This window comes from Scatophagus argus, chromosome 1 (genome assembly GCF_020382885.2).
Source record: "Scatophagus argus isolate fScaArg1 chromosome 1, fScaArg1.pri, whole genome shotgun sequence".
Taxonomy (NCBI): Eukaryota; Metazoa; Chordata; class Actinopteri; family Scatophagidae; genus Scatophagus; species Scatophagus argus.
Window position 1 is genome coordinate 27482834 of NC_058493.1, and position 15050 is coordinate 27497883.

The 15050-nt window shown below is 46.1% G+C and overlaps 1 protein-coding gene across 3 annotated transcripts in view; it reads right to left on the bottom strand.

Annotated features, from left to right (window-relative positions):
• Positions 1 to 810: 810 nt before the first annotated feature.
• adamtsl5 (ADAMTS like 5) overlaps positions 811 to 15050 on the bottom strand; it is a 33090-nt gene continuing 18850 nt past the window's right edge. For 2 of the 3 annotated variants that reach the window (XM_046396053.1, XM_046396036.1), the window contains 9 exons: positions 14469 to 14574; positions 13293 to 13420; positions 8724 to 8847; positions 6700 to 6786; positions 5935 to 6098; positions 4941 to 5151; positions 3257 to 3376; positions 2772 to 2843; positions 811 to 2691 (listed from right to left, as the gene is read on the bottom strand). In XM_046396053.1, the coding sequence (XP_046252009.1) occupies positions 2357 to 2691; positions 2772 to 2843; positions 3257 to 3376; positions 4941 to 5151; positions 5935 to 6098; positions 6700 to 6786; positions 8724 to 8847; positions 13293 to 13420; positions 14469 to 14574 (1347 nt within the window). In that variant the 3' untranslated portion in view covers positions 811 to 2356. Of the gene's footprint in view, positions 2692 to 2771; positions 2844 to 3191; positions 3377 to 4940; positions 5152 to 5934; positions 6099 to 6699; positions 6787 to 8723; positions 8848 to 13292; positions 13421 to 14468; positions 14575 to 15050 lie in introns of all 3 variants that reach the window. The other variant, XM_046396044.1, reaches the window with a different exon arrangement.

Consider the following 15050-nt stretch of genomic DNA (forward strand, 5'->3'; position numbering starts at 1 on the left):
AATTCATTTAAAATGCCTGCATTGATTCTTGTTTACATTTTGTTTTACTTTGACAACAAAAAGAAACCAAGAGTGCTCAAAAACAGAATAATCCTGAAACACTTCCTGAAGGGATAGAAGCTTTCTGTCTCACGCCTTCACGTGAATCGTGTCGAATCTAAAGTACACCCAGAGTTCTGCAGATGTTCACTCACGTGGAAACCTGGGCCTGACACCTGGGCCTGAAACTTGGGCCTGAAACCTGGGCCTGACACCTGGGCCTGAAACCTGGGCCTAACACCTGGGACTGAAACCTGGACCTGAAACCTGGGCCTGACACATGGGACTGAAAATTGGACCTGAAACCTGGGCCTGGTTTCTACACGGCTGCCCTGTCATGACGGGATGCTGAGCCGAGTGTCTGTGACGACTTCCTCACAGTTTATGAGCAGAAATCGGTCAGTCAACACGTGTACCTGAACGTCTCCGTCACCTGCAGTTTCCTTTTGCGTTTCCTTTGTTGCAGATGTGAAGCTTTTTTGTAAATAAATTGTTTTCTTACAAACGTGGCTGTTGTCACGTCTGGTTTATTAAACTGTGTGATAAATTGAGCTGCAGTGATTAGTTGATTAATCGTGTTGATTAATCGAGTGTTTGTGTTTTTGGACAAAAGAAGGAACCTGAAGACGTCACTTTGGCTTCTGGAAACTGTGATGAGCATTTGTTCACCGCTTTGACAGACTAAATGATAAGTTGTGAAAATAATCAGCAGATAAATCGACATTGGAAATAATCGTTGGTGCTGCTGACGATTAGCAAAAGCCAGTTAAAAAATGTGGAATCGCTTTAATTTCAAATCAAACGCTTGTGAACATCCGCAGTGACTTTACATTAAGAAAAGTGGATCATTTTCATCGTGTACACAGAGATTCTTTTGGCACTTGTAGTCAAGAGGTTTGTTATCATTTTAAATGCTTCACACAGGGCACAGAAGTTAACTGACCGACTGTGAGCGGACTGCAAACATTTTTCAAAACAATTATAGTCAAATTGTACTTTAGTATACTTGTAGCTGATCAGTGCCACACAATAAAATACTGTATATTTCATAATCTCTTTCACGTAAAGTATCACAAAGCAGACCTGATTCAACACACAATAAAACCTCAAAGGAGCAACACGAACTAAACGAGTGACACACAAATAATGTGTTGTGGTGTAAGCTTATCTTCGTATACATTAATACACTGTGAAGCCATATGTTGTTACTAAAACTGAGAGAAAAATCCACCTCTGGATCCTGACGGTATGTTGCAACCTGCACGGTGACCTTTGGCTGCAGCTCCGTGCCGTTTGAAAGGAAGATAAAGACAAGCGACGGAGTCAACACGGTTAAAGTGGAAACAGACGGCGTTTCAACACGCCTGTCGCCAAGGCAACCGGATCGCTTGTTTCTGGCTTCCCTGCAGCTCCTGCTCTGTTGTCTACGCCCTGCCTCGCTGCCTCCTCCGTCAGACGGGGTTCCTGCTCTGCGACAGGTTCTCTGCATGGCCGGCCGTCACCTGGGGACGGCGACCGGGGAAGACAAGTCCTGCACCTGCTGTGGCTGTGGGGGTGGCAGGCAGCATAGTGGAATCAAAGGGAGGCTTTCAGAAAACCAATATAAGTGTGAGCGGTCTCATCTTTCTCTGGTTATTACGCTGTGCACTCAATATTTATTTGATAATGATAAATTTAAACAAACTTTAAACAATCTGCACCACATGCTGGCCTGTTTTCTGCAGCCGTCCTGGTGCTTCTGGAGGTCCTGATAAAGCGACACTTCAGGTTTATGCTGTGGCAGCTCTGACTCTTTAACCCAACACTCACTGGGAGACACGTGCTGCTATACCAAACCTACTGAAGTGCTGGATGAGTTGCAACTTGATTTGGCACGATGCCTCCTGGAGCAGGAGAGGAGGCCAAAGTGATGCCTGATAAGATTTTGGTGACTGTTTTGAGGTGGATTTTTCCTTTAAGTTTACGCACATAAAAATACATTAATATATAAAATTAAACGATAGTTGTGGTAAAACGGCAATAACAAAAAGTCAATTTCAGTCAATGTTCTTCTCTTTGGTACGTGTTTAAAGGTGGGCACAAGCATCCACCTAAAGTGCTCTCTACAGTCCGGTAAGCTGCTCGGGCTTTTAAATAAACATGGAGTCTTTCTGGTGTCTTAACGTGGCGGATGACGATCCAGCTGTCCAGTGACGCCAGCTCTGGACTTCAGACCATCACATGAAGTCAGATGAAGTTTAGAAGGTCCAGAGATGAACCATCAGAAGTGAACAAAGCTTCAGCCTGAGCTTCGTTCTCTCACAGTTTGTCTCCACCTTCATCCCCTCGGTTCTGCTGGCTGTTTGGCTCCTCTGTTGCTGCAGAGTCTTTCGAGCGGCCGCAGCAGTTCGTCCTCTCTGGGCCTGTACGGCACCACGTAGCTGTCCTCCTCCAGCAGGATGCGGTTCAGCGTATGCTCATAGTTGATGTGGCGACGCACCATCAGTATGTACTGTTTCCCCTCCTCCAGGTGGGGGCAGTCACACACATTGGGGGCCCACAGGAACTCCCGGTGCTCCAGACGGAAGCTGTTCCGGTAGGTGTGGATGATCTGGACGTCATATCGCGTCTCCTCGCCTCTGTAATGCTTCCCAAGGACTCTGCCCCGGAAAACTAACAGCGAACACATAACAGATCAGTAAGACGTTTCCATTTGAGCACATGCTAAGCAGATCTACAAGGTTCAGACTCACCAAAGTCTTTCTGGCAATACTGTCTCTTACGTTCCCTTCGACCTTTAACCCGCTGACATTTCCCACAATGCCCTGCACGACAAACCGAGCAGAAAACAAGCTCACAAAGACAGTCATGATATGAGAATAACCTTGAAAAGTTGGGAAACATGCATGTTTGCTTTCGTAATGGGTGAAACATGCAAAGGTTGTTATAATTTGACTGGTTACAGTCTTCTGAACTGGTTTGTCCCCGTGGCCCCAGCGCTTGATCCAGTCCCACATCCAAACTGACGTTTCAGACCCTCTTAGCAACTTATGTTTAAAAAGCAACTAAACTTTTTCAGACCATCGTGGAAAAGACGATGAATATGTTCAATGGACAAAGAAGAAACCCAAGCAGCAAGACAACAAGCATGTTTCCTGAAACAAATGAGCCACCCTTTCAACAGTTAGTGAGTCACGTCTAGCTGGGCTCGGCTCGATGTGGGATGGGCTGAACGTACTTCCAGGTGAGGGCTGAGGCAGGAGGTTCCTGTGGTTCTCCTCCCGCTCCAGGCGGGGCAGGATGGGCTGCTGACGGCTGTGGTGTGAAGACTGACGAGGCGGCTTCACGGGCCTTAAAACTGTTAAACACAAATCACACACACTGCTGTCAACACTCATTTAGATTTGGAGCTTCTGCTCTTTTCAGGACAAACTGTAATGTTTGCTGTTAATTAATGTTGGATTTGAACATTAATTAACAGCAGCGGTTGCTGTTTTGGGTCGAACAGGGTTTGGCTTCTTTATCCTGTGAGTGGACTGTGGAGAGCCAATCACACCGCGGCCTTTTGCATACTAACACGGTGAAGTCAATGTGACTTAGTTTGACCCTGTTTGTTGATGTTCTTTTTAGTCCAGCAAACACAAAAGAAAAAAGAAACACAATTCGGCTCACACTTGCACAACAGATCAGAGAACGAAGTGAATTCTTTGTTTGGATGGCGTTGGTCTGATAGTAATGAATCTGCAGACTCTCAAAATGCCTGTGGTGTGTAAACAGTCCAGTTCCACATGAAACAAACATTCATATAATTCCTAAGTGTTCTCTGATCTGAGACTCTGATCACTCCAACCTGACCGTGTCCAGCGCAGCGTGAAGAAATCATGTCCAAACTCACTGACTGGAAAGTTCACCTTGTTTCCTAAACAATCAACACGCTAATTCTGCAGACAGCAAACAAGAATCAGATTCTGTTTGGCACGAATCCACCAGCAGGGAAAATCTTTCCAGAGTCGCTGTTTAGATTTATTACAGCGTTGGATTGAGTCCGACAGAAAGCACAAGTCCTCAGGCTGTGTGCAGGTTTCCATGTGGATGTTTAAGGCGGTTAAGGAGGGACTGAGCACATGTGTACTGCAGGCTTATCAACAGAGATAAAGCAGCTGCATTCCACAGCTTCAGCAACCACGTCGGCCCGCACATAAACTCTTTTAAATCAAACGTGTGCGTGTGATGGATCACATTAACCAATCATCAACCAGTCAGCACTTTTTACTTATTGTGTCCGACTGGACCAGGACTTTGTGGGCGTGTACAGACCGTGATTGTTCTCCTGTTAACTGTGGACGCCTTCCTTAATCACTCTGATTAGTACGTGACAGGAAACACCTGCGAGGGCGTGGAGGGACCTCAGTGTGATCAATCAGATCAATTTATCTGACATACAATCCTGACTCAACTCTAATACGTCCTCCAAGTGAACTAAAATGCCACAAAGCTGCTGCTGCAAACCTCGAGATCAAAGTCTACTCATGTACAGGCAATAAAACACACACACACACACACACACACACACACACTGCAGGAGTCTTTCATCCTGAAATTAATGGTCAGTCATCATCAGACCAAACTGTCTGTTGAAAGTCCATTGAAGGTTGTAGGAAAGTTAAATATTGTTTTTATTTCAGCTTTAAGATCTCCATCAGACTGCTTTTACAGCAGAGAGTACTGAAATTTGTTTGATTGTCTAACACGGCGCTTTGCGTTCGGCTTTTGTTTTTGCTGCGTTTCATTTTGCCAAAGCCCACGTCTGTTCAAACTCCAGAGTTTTGACTGGAGGCGTGTAGTTAATTTATTACCTTTGGCAGAGAGTTATTGTAGGGGACACTTTGGGGTGATAAAATGAAGCAGGAGGCAAAACTCACACCAGTGGGGTCGGGAGGTGACGGGGGGAGCCCGGGTGGTGGTGGTGGTGGTGGTGGGGGCTGCAGTGGTGGCGGGTTGATCCCAGGGGAGGTAGTTGGCAGTGTGGTGAGCCTGACGCAGTGGACTCTTCCCCCCATGGTAGAGGGCGTACTGGTCTGGTGGTAACCAGTATTCATACTCGATGTCCGGGTTTCGGTCTGTCGCCAGCACCTGCACACAAGGACAGCATGGAAACATCAAGGCTGGCCTGGAAAGGTTTTGAATCAGTGCTTGTATGCTGAACAGGGATCACTGAAACAGCCAGCAACAAAGAAGCCACGAGTTCTTGCTATTAGGGGAGTCGAAATGAGCCTCTCAGTTTCGATAATAAAAAAAAAAGCTTATCTGTAGGCAGCACTTCCTGACACTGACTGGTACCTGAGAACCCCGACGGCCTCAGAGAGGTTGGGTTTGTTTTCTTTTTCAGACAGCCTTGATTGACCTGCTTGGGATGAGGCTTTTCTTAGGACAGATTAAAGAAACTAAATTTCGTAACAATTTCCACCTTTTACTGTTTATTTATTGCTGATCCCTGAACATCAGTGTTTATTGCTGAACTCGGGATTCACTCTGGTTCAGAGGAAGCTCAGAACCACCATCAGTGCTTGACAGAACAGCCTGGTGTTTTTACAGAAACTCAGGAGGGGACAATAGTTTCCAGGTGTTTGGTAGCTGAGCCAAATACCTGCACAGAGCCAGAAGGCAAACAATCGATTATTTATTCAGACCTGATGTTTCACTTGCCTTGTGTAATGCCCAGCGATAAGCCAAATAACAGCATATTGCGCAATGTGGGAGGGCAGACGTGGAGAGTTTGTTTCTTTTACTGGTTTTGGGGCCCATGTGGCTGGTTGGTTGTGATAAAAAAGGCTGAATGAAAACAACAAGAGATCTGCAGTTCTGAAGACCAGATAAAGACTGAACCGTCCAGTTCCAGTGTCTCTGAACCCTCACCATCAGATGGAGGTCTTCCCTGGTCGGTCCTGGGACCTCAAAGCTCTCCCAGGTGTCTGCTGAGCGCCGGTACAGCAGCTTAGTCCCGGCTATGTTGTACTCTCCTGGAATGCTGATCTTCCAGTTACCGTTGATCACAAACTGGGAGCGACCGTTCTGCAGGGCTGGATGAGGGGAGGGAAGGAAAAGTTTGGTGTTTTTCAGTTTTTTATTAGTGAGTCAAACACTTTTAAACGCGAACAAACAGACCTCCAGATAAGCAGGTCACGCTGAGGTAACAGTAGGCTGTCAGAAACAGAAATCTGCCAGCTGGCTATATATGGCAGCTGTCTCTCCTCAGTGCTCGGAGAGGGATTTTCCATGACATGAAATGGAAACAAGCACCTTCACCTGCCTTGCCCCGGTGGTCAGATAAAGCCTTTACGAGTGTCCCTTTCAAGACCGCAGTGTGCGCCATTTCAGGGCCTCTTTTATTTTGGTCTCATAAACAAGGATGAGAATAGATGCCCTTGGTTATTATGTTGCCTGGAAATCACACAGCAGGTCCAGAGAGCAGATGGGACTGCTGAGCCCCTCCTGTCTCTGGGGAGAGGAAGTAATAGCAACTCTAGGAATTAATCTGAAGTGCCTGATTTACACTGCAGCTATGGAGCCAGTGACGCAAAGTGAGTCTCCTGCAGAAAGCTGAAACTGATTTACACAGCAGGCCAGGTGTCCCGTGTGTGTGTGTGTTTGTGTGTGTGTGTGAGACAGGCTGAATCTTACCGAGATAGTTCCTGCTGTTATCGGTGACTCGGATGTGAGTGGCTCCAGCTGGTATCATGGTCACTTCGTTGTATCCAAAAGGCCCACCTGGCAGACAGGGACAGTTAGAGGATTGGTTCTGATGTTAGTTTCTAAAATACTTTCCATGATTAAAGGATTTATTACTCTTTTTTTACAGTGTGGGACAAGCTTCCTGCATGGAAAACAGCTTTACAACAAAGTAAAATGAATCCTAGAAGAGAAAAGCTGTGAAAAGTGACCAAAAACAACTTTAGGGTCAAACAGAAGGAGAAATTATGTAAAAGATGTAAAGCACTGTTGAAGAGGCGCTCGATCGATTTTACATGTTAGAGTTACTTGTCACAAGGAACAACACAACAGCTGTGTCATGTCTTCTGTTGCTCAGGAGGAGCTTTGTGCTTATGTTTTCACTCAAAGATGGACGACGCATCTCCACTTCCTGTACAAACGTGATGCCAAAACATCCCAGATACGAGTGCTGCCATCTTGTTCTGGTGACATCATTTGGAGCCAGAGTCTGTGCAGTAGTGATCGTGGTACTGAGTTCCCGCCCACACACCCGTCTGACCCAATCAGGAGCAGCGCTCATCTGTCAGTCAGAATGTTTCACCGCACCCCCTTTTATAGCACCATATATAGCACTCACAAAGTGGGTATTTATTTAATGATAACTTCAATTTCAATTCAATTTTCAGCAATCAGGAACTGATAGGCAATCAGTACCTCATAAATAATCTGGATTAGCAAACAGGTAATTGCGATGTTTTGGAAGGAACACTTGCATGCTGTGGCTCATATCACAATGATGTTGCAAACTTGCAATCAAAATCTCTGATGTCGGTAATGATTGACCCTGACTGACGGTTCACAGGATCGGTTTACGAGCACAAAGAGAGACAATTCATGAATGAGCTGAAGTCACAACCATTCATTAGAGCGATATTTCACTTCTGAGCCAAAACAAAAAGAGGCTGGGGCAGCTCCATGGTTCCCTGCTGTTCCAGAGAGAAAAGCAGCCGCAGGATGAACTCCATTCATTACGGCCTCTGAACAGAGCGTAACTTTGGTTGCCCCAGTTTACCGGCTTCAGAGAGAAACTATGCACTAGCTTCTTCAGCTTTACGAAGCTTTCAGGGGCTGCGAGGAAACGTCAGAGTCACAGACAGGCAGCGGTGAGCTCAAGGCCATCGGACATCTGACCTTGTGAGGAGCGAGTCTTTCGCCCTCCATCAGTTCTCCCTCTGCTGGGAAACGCAGCTGCAGGAGGAGAGAAAACCTCCGAAGGCTGTTGAGTCGCCCAAACAGCGCAGCCACTATCAGCCTGTTTATTCCTGATCACTCTGGGCTGTCATGGCAGCACTCTGGAAGCTGAGTTCAGTCGTATGCCAGAGGCGGAGGGTACTTCCTGTTTGAATCTTACAGTTTCATTCAGTTCTCCGTAGAGGGCAACACGGGATCTAACTGACATTTTTGTCCTGTCTTGATTCAGTTTTCTTCCTCTTCTACATGGCAGCCCTGGTCTCCCCTGGTCCGTCACATTCTTTATTCCATGCGAGTGATTATTTACCGTGTTGACTCACAGAAACACAAAGACCCTGAGTAGGTTCAAGATTAATAGAGTACCGGTAAAGGCAGAACAGTCTCGGTGGCACTGAGCCACGGTGTCATTGAGAGCCTCGACTCCGAGTCTGAAGAACTCCGAGTGTTTTTCCTCCTCCTTCCTGAAATCTTAACGACTGTACTTTTGGAGGAACTGTTGTTTGCTGAAATTCTTCCTGGAAGGCAGCCAACAGGTTTTGTTTGGCAAACTGTTGCCATGGTTAACGTTCACTTTCTCAGAGAACAATAACCTCTTGACTAAACGTGACTGACTAATAAGACAAACAGGGCCTGGAATTATCCCCAGATCGTGTTGGTCTGAAACTGCTGCAATTGATTCCTTGTGGTGGTAATCTGACGAGTGTGTGTGTGTGTGTGTGTGTGTGTGTGTGTGTGTATCCTACCTGCCTCCAGACTGTTGCTCTGGTACACACTCTTGTGGTGCAGACAGGTGGTGTTTTGTCCTCCACACACCATGCAGGCGTCTTCCTGCTGCTCTGAACCCAAGATGGAGTCACAGCCGGGTTTCTGCATGGCACACACAGATATTCAGGAAACAGCAGCTTGATGTGGCGGGACATCTGGACTTTAACTTGTTTCTCTGACAGCGTTTTGATGCTGTATGCAGGCCCCAACTTCACACATTTTCAGGCAAAGGCCCTGGCAACTTCTAACCTTTCGTCTTGTTTTGTCTCTGCTGCTCGGTCACCTTAAACCTTCAGCCGTAACTCAACTCAATCCTCTCTCTCTCTCTCTCTCTCTCTCTCTCTCTCTCTCTCTCTCTCTCTCTCCTTCTCTTATTTGCTTCTCCCTGTCATTTTCTCCTTCTCACAAACATTTACTTTGGGGAAAAAGCAGCAGCTCAGGGCCCCAATAGAGGAGGACGGGCTGGAAAGTTGTCTCTGTAAACGTTAAAATGCCAAAGCAAAGAGCACGTAGGATTAGCTGGATGGTTTATGGTGTGTGGAGAACCTTGTTGCTGAATAGATTACAGCGGCCGCTTTCTTCTCCGGCCCTCATCTCCCGCTTTGTGCGGCAGACCAATCAAGGGGGAGGATCCCAGGCAGGAGAGCAACCATCTAGGGAACCCATAATCACCCCCCTAAGCCCCTTAAAAACACAAAAACACTCCAAGCATCTGCGTGTGTGCACAACAGGAAATGAAGCCTCGGTGACAGAGCAGCGGAGAGCCTCACTGAGGGAGCGACCATCATCACCAGAAGACATTCAAGCAAACTCCCCCGTCCCCACACAGCCTGCGCCAATCACAGCACCTGTCTGTGTCTTCTTTCTATTTCGCAAACTGACCAAAACCATATTTAGGTTTTGGACTCTTGGGTGGAGAAACCAAAGAATTTGAAGACATACCAACTGGCACTGGTTTCTTATGATGGGCATTTTTCACTGTTTTCTGACAAATGTAAGAAAATGGAATTAGATTATGATATAAAGCCATGCATGGTCTGGCACCATCATATATCACTGATCTCATTGAACCACATCAGCCCTCCAGGGTGCTGCGTTCCTTAGGTTCAGACTTACTGGTAATACCACAAATCTCCAAATGTAGATATGAAGCCAGGGCCTTCAGGTATCAAGCTCCTTTAAGAGCTTTAAGAGTAGACTCAAAACCCTCTTTTTTGACAAAGCCTGTAGTTAGGTCTGTTCAGGCTCTGCTCGGGCCAACCCCCAGTTATGCTGCTATAGGTTTAGATTGCTGAGGGAGATCCTGAGACACTGAGCTTTCAGAGCAGGAGGACTCACTCCTCATGTCCCATCACCTGTACAGCACTAACTCGTCCTCTCCCCCGGAGCTCTTGTGCTCCATCTTTCCTTAGCACTTCCGGCGCATGTTGCTGGATCCAGAATCTCCTACCCCGCCCTCTTGAGGCCTGGTACCGCTGCAGGATCCTGAGCCCTCTATGGTCCTGCCTACTGCACTGATAGTGCTGCTGGATCCAGAACCCTCTCCATGGCCCTGCCTGGATCCTGCTGCTCCTGCTCTGCACTGTTCTCTCCATCCTCCCTGTCTCTCCTCTCCCCCCTCTCCCTCCCAGGCGGTCACAGCAGAAGGCGGTCTACACTGAGTCTGGTTCTGCTCGAGGTTTCTGCCTGTTAAAAGGAAGTCTTTCCTCGCCACTGTGGCCAAATGCTGACTCAGTGCGGGGTTTGGCCCTGGGACCTGTTTCTTTCTGATTCTTTTTTTTCCACACCTGTAAAGTGTCTTGAGATAACTGTCTTATGAATTGGCACTTTAAATAAAATTGAATTGAAATTCAATTGAATTATAATTGGTTTAACAAATCCTCAGATCAACATTTAGCAGCCGCAAATAAAAACACTTATCAGCACAGCAAAATTAGCTGTGACAGAGCATCTACACACACTGCACACACACACACACACACACACACACAGTTCATCCAAACCAGCCGTGTGACCTGCAGCCCTCCACACCAGCTGCAGGCTACATCTGCTTCCTGTTTCAGGCCCTGTACTGTTCTGACCTCAGCCTGTCCAGTCAAAGGTCCATTAATCCATTTACTTTACACCACACGTCACATGTTAGCATGCACACACACACACACACACATGTATGTATGGACATGTAAACACAGACACGTTAATCCTTCGTCAGTGGTGTAAAAACAAGTTTGCCTGTGAGTGTCCTCACATGTAGCACATGTGTCCACTGAGTATTACGTATGTCTGCTATTAATCTGCATGTGCTGCAGCACCCGGGGGACACAAGTTCATTCCCACCCGTCCCCATCTGTGTGAGGGTGAGAGGGGTGAGCAGGGGACAGGCTGGATGTGTGAGCAGGACTCTGGGCTGTGTGCTGAGCAGAGCTGTAATGCTAACTGAAGGCTGCAGTCCACACTGATGAGTGCACTCTGGCCCTAACGCACAGCACGGAGCTCACTTCTCCAGAGAGCTCCAGTCAGAGTGGTCAACATCACTTATACCACAACAGGGTGGGAATGAAGAGGGGAAGGACAGAAAACTTCAGCCCAGGAACAGGAGTCAGAGGAGTTGTTTCAGGCACACAGAGTTCTCCAAGTCTCCAAAAGTCCCATTCATTTTCTCAGAGACAACAGTAAGTGACCGACAGCTGCAGCGACGGACATGAAACTCTTCTGCTTCTGAGAGCAGCTGCTTTAGAAAATATCTGGTTCACGGTCACAATGTGAACCCCGTTGGACTTCATTTTACCTAATTAACAACACCGGAAATGCCTACAGCACATCCTATTATTTATGTCGGCCTGGTGGGGATTGTGTGTGTGTGATGTAAAGCTGTGACTCAAGTTGTTTTTCTGTTTAGTTAAGACAATTCAAAAGCTATGAAAAAAGGTGATTCTGTGCATATTCTGAACTGGATGTTTATGTAATTGATGCCAGAACCTCAACAGAAAAAAAGAAGAAAATATCTGGTTAGTTGATTAAAAAGTCAGAAGTACAAGCCTGAGTACACACAGTATAAACTAAGAATAATCAACCACAGGGATTTACATTCGGTTGCATGTGCTGCTAACAGTGAGCAGGTAGAGACAGGTAGAAAGCTGATTCAGAAGGTTTAATGCCTTCACTCCAAGATTCTGGTTCAATTTTGGATGAACTTGCAACTATGGAGAAGTGTTTTGTATCACTACACCAAACTAGAGAAGAGTATGAAGATTATCTTTTAAATTAAACTTGGGAATGTAAACTTAGAGCAAGGAAAAACACCAAAACTTTTTTTCTTCACACTGGGAAATGAAATGTGTTTCTCTACAAAAGTTGTCAAATGTTGTCTAAAGCCACCCAAATGCAGACAGGATCGAAAGCAGCACAGTTTATTGAAGCTGACAAAACAGCGACATGGGAGCAGGAAGACTAAATAGACAACTTGACGACCTAAACTGACGACTGGATGGGTCGCAGGTGGAGAGGTGGGTGGAGCTGATAGGCTGGGGACAACACTGGGGAACAAGGCAGGGCTAACAAGGCTGATGCAGGGCAGGTGTGGAGGAGGACGAACACAGCAGCACAGAAGGAAAACAGTGCAAACAGAACAAAACACATTACGTCCATGACAGCTGTGCTTTTCCCACTGGAATTTACATTTGCTTTTCTCTGTAAACAGCTTTTAGACCACCATCAGAGATCATCGCTTGAAACATGATGCATAAAACGCATTTTTTGTTTGTTTTTTAAAAAACAACTTTATATTAGAAGACATAAAACGCAAAGACACAAAATTTATCAACCAATTCTGCAGCTCTACAGAGGTTTTGTAGGCTATTTTAGCTCAATGTTTGGTTCTATCGCAAATATGTCCAGTATGTTTTAGCCTTAGAGCTTTCAATTCTTCAGTAGCTCCATACGACCTTTATGCAACTGAAGAGCAAGATATTTTATTATGAGTTGGTGGAGACCAAACATAACTAAAAGGATTAATTAACATGGAACGCTTACATACAAAGACTGGGCAAAGCGGAGGGCTCAGACCATTACCACAGTCTTGTGTTTATGTACTGTAATGTTGGAGGGGAAATGTGCGTTACTTCATGAACACACAGAGAAGAGAGGGGAAATAGAAAAGAGACCGGATGGACAATAACAAAAAGAAGCCGAGTCTCTGGTGAGTGCTGAGTTCAGTCAGATGCTGAACTGAACACCTGCTCTGTAGCTTACAGCTAATGGACAGTAAGGCATTCTGGCTGTTTGAAGCAAAGAAACACAAACGATCCCGCATTCAAACTTCAGTAACAGTAACACGAGAAATTCACATCACTTCGCTATCTGCATGAACACACCTGAACCGCATCAGGATGTCCAAATAGCCAAAAACACTTTATGGATAACAACATTAGGACTGCGCACTGTGAAATTCTTTAGTTCTCGCATCTTTGACTGAATGGTTCATATAAAATAACCATCTCTGAACACCAAATGCATTAATTCAGCATGTAAAACACACACACACTCACCAGGCAGCGTCCGTTGACACACACTCCTCCTGGCTCCTTGTCGCAGGCTGTGCCATCGAGCACACGGCCAAAGTTGTAGTAGAAGTTGTGACCCAGGGCCAGGCAGCTCAGTTCACAGGGGTTAGAGCCTGGCAGGGAACATCTTCAGTCAGTGGCTCATTAGTTTATCATGTGAAAGAAGGTGAGGCAAAAGGACAGGGAGGAAGGGAGGGAGGTGGCTGAGGAACAGAAACAGGCAGGAGGTGAAGGGAGGTGACTGGGAGAGAGCGGAGAGGGAGAGGAGGCACAAAACCAGCAGATGTCAAAGACAAAACTCATAAACCTGTGTGGATTAAACACCCAGCAGGGCTCAAGGCCGGTGTGAGAGCCATGTCGGCATGGAAAGTTTACCACACGACTGACACAACCAACAACACAGCAACTAAAGGCCAGACGAGCAAAGAGAAAGGCCCAATGATACTTCTGCAGAGCCACAAGGGTCTGAGTGACATTAACTTCCACACAGACCCACAAACTTTATGTATCTGCAAGCCCCCAGACTGTACACGTGTGTGGAACACAAAGACTCAGTGTAGTACGGAAATGTTCCTTTGAGTGATTTGATTAGATAAATTCTCAAAAATGCGTCACTGATGGTGTGATCTGAGTTTTCAGTGAATTTACTGTATTGCTATTGAAATATAAAAATGCAAACGCTGGTCCTTGTGAAAGAGAAAACTGACAGTTGTAGTAGTGCAGTAGTTAGCACTGCTGCCTCACAGCAAGATGGTTGCAGGTTCGAGTCCGGGTCTGGACCCCTCTGTGGGGAGTTCTGACTGTGCCTGCGTGGGTTTTCTCTGGGTTCTCCGTCTTCCTCCCACAGTCCCAAAAACAGGAACGTTAGGTTAACTGGCTACTCTGTAATTCCCCTGGGAGTGAGTGTGTGCGCCTGTCTGTCTTTGTGTGTCTGCGACTGACTGGTCACCAGCCCAGTGTGAACCCTGCCTCTGGCCTGTTCTCAGCTGAGACACCTGCACAGGTACACGGTACAGAAACTGGACGGATGGACTCTTGGCTTGTTCTGACAGCATTTGATTTCAGTCTCAAGTGTAAAGATTTTGGTTGGATGTCACGGTTGTAACACTTCTGTTAGCACAGTGAGCTCTGAAACCATCGCTGTGAGAAAGTCACACTGACCTCCATGAAAGGTGGTCCATCTGAAGGAGTTTCCAGCCATTAACGGTCTGTCATTGAAGGCAGCACACTGCATCTCTCTGAAATCCTCCGCGCTGGGTGGGCACTCCTGCACACACACAGACACACACACACACACACACACGGTGAGTACAACGTATAGCATTATGAGATGGCTGTGTTCACTCCCTAGAACTTCACATTAAACTCAACAACAGTAATAAAACATTATAGATGTGACTTATAATGAATTCTAAGTTCAAGTGTGGAGGGTCGTGACTGGTTATAAACTGGAGGTTGAATGACAGGACTTATAATGCAGCATGACTTCGTACACTCACCTGTGCACACCTCAGCCATGGAGGAGCGAGTGATGTTGTTTATAAGAGCATCAATAAGAAACTTGAATTTGTAAGTGATTATATGTCACATCTATAATCCACTATAATACACTATGAATGCCCCCATAACACATTACAGATGTGGTCATGTCAATTGACACACGTCTTAACATTTTGTAACTTTTTATAAATGTTGTGAAGGCACAATTGTACATTTTTGGAAAACCCAAAATTGTTTGTTGTT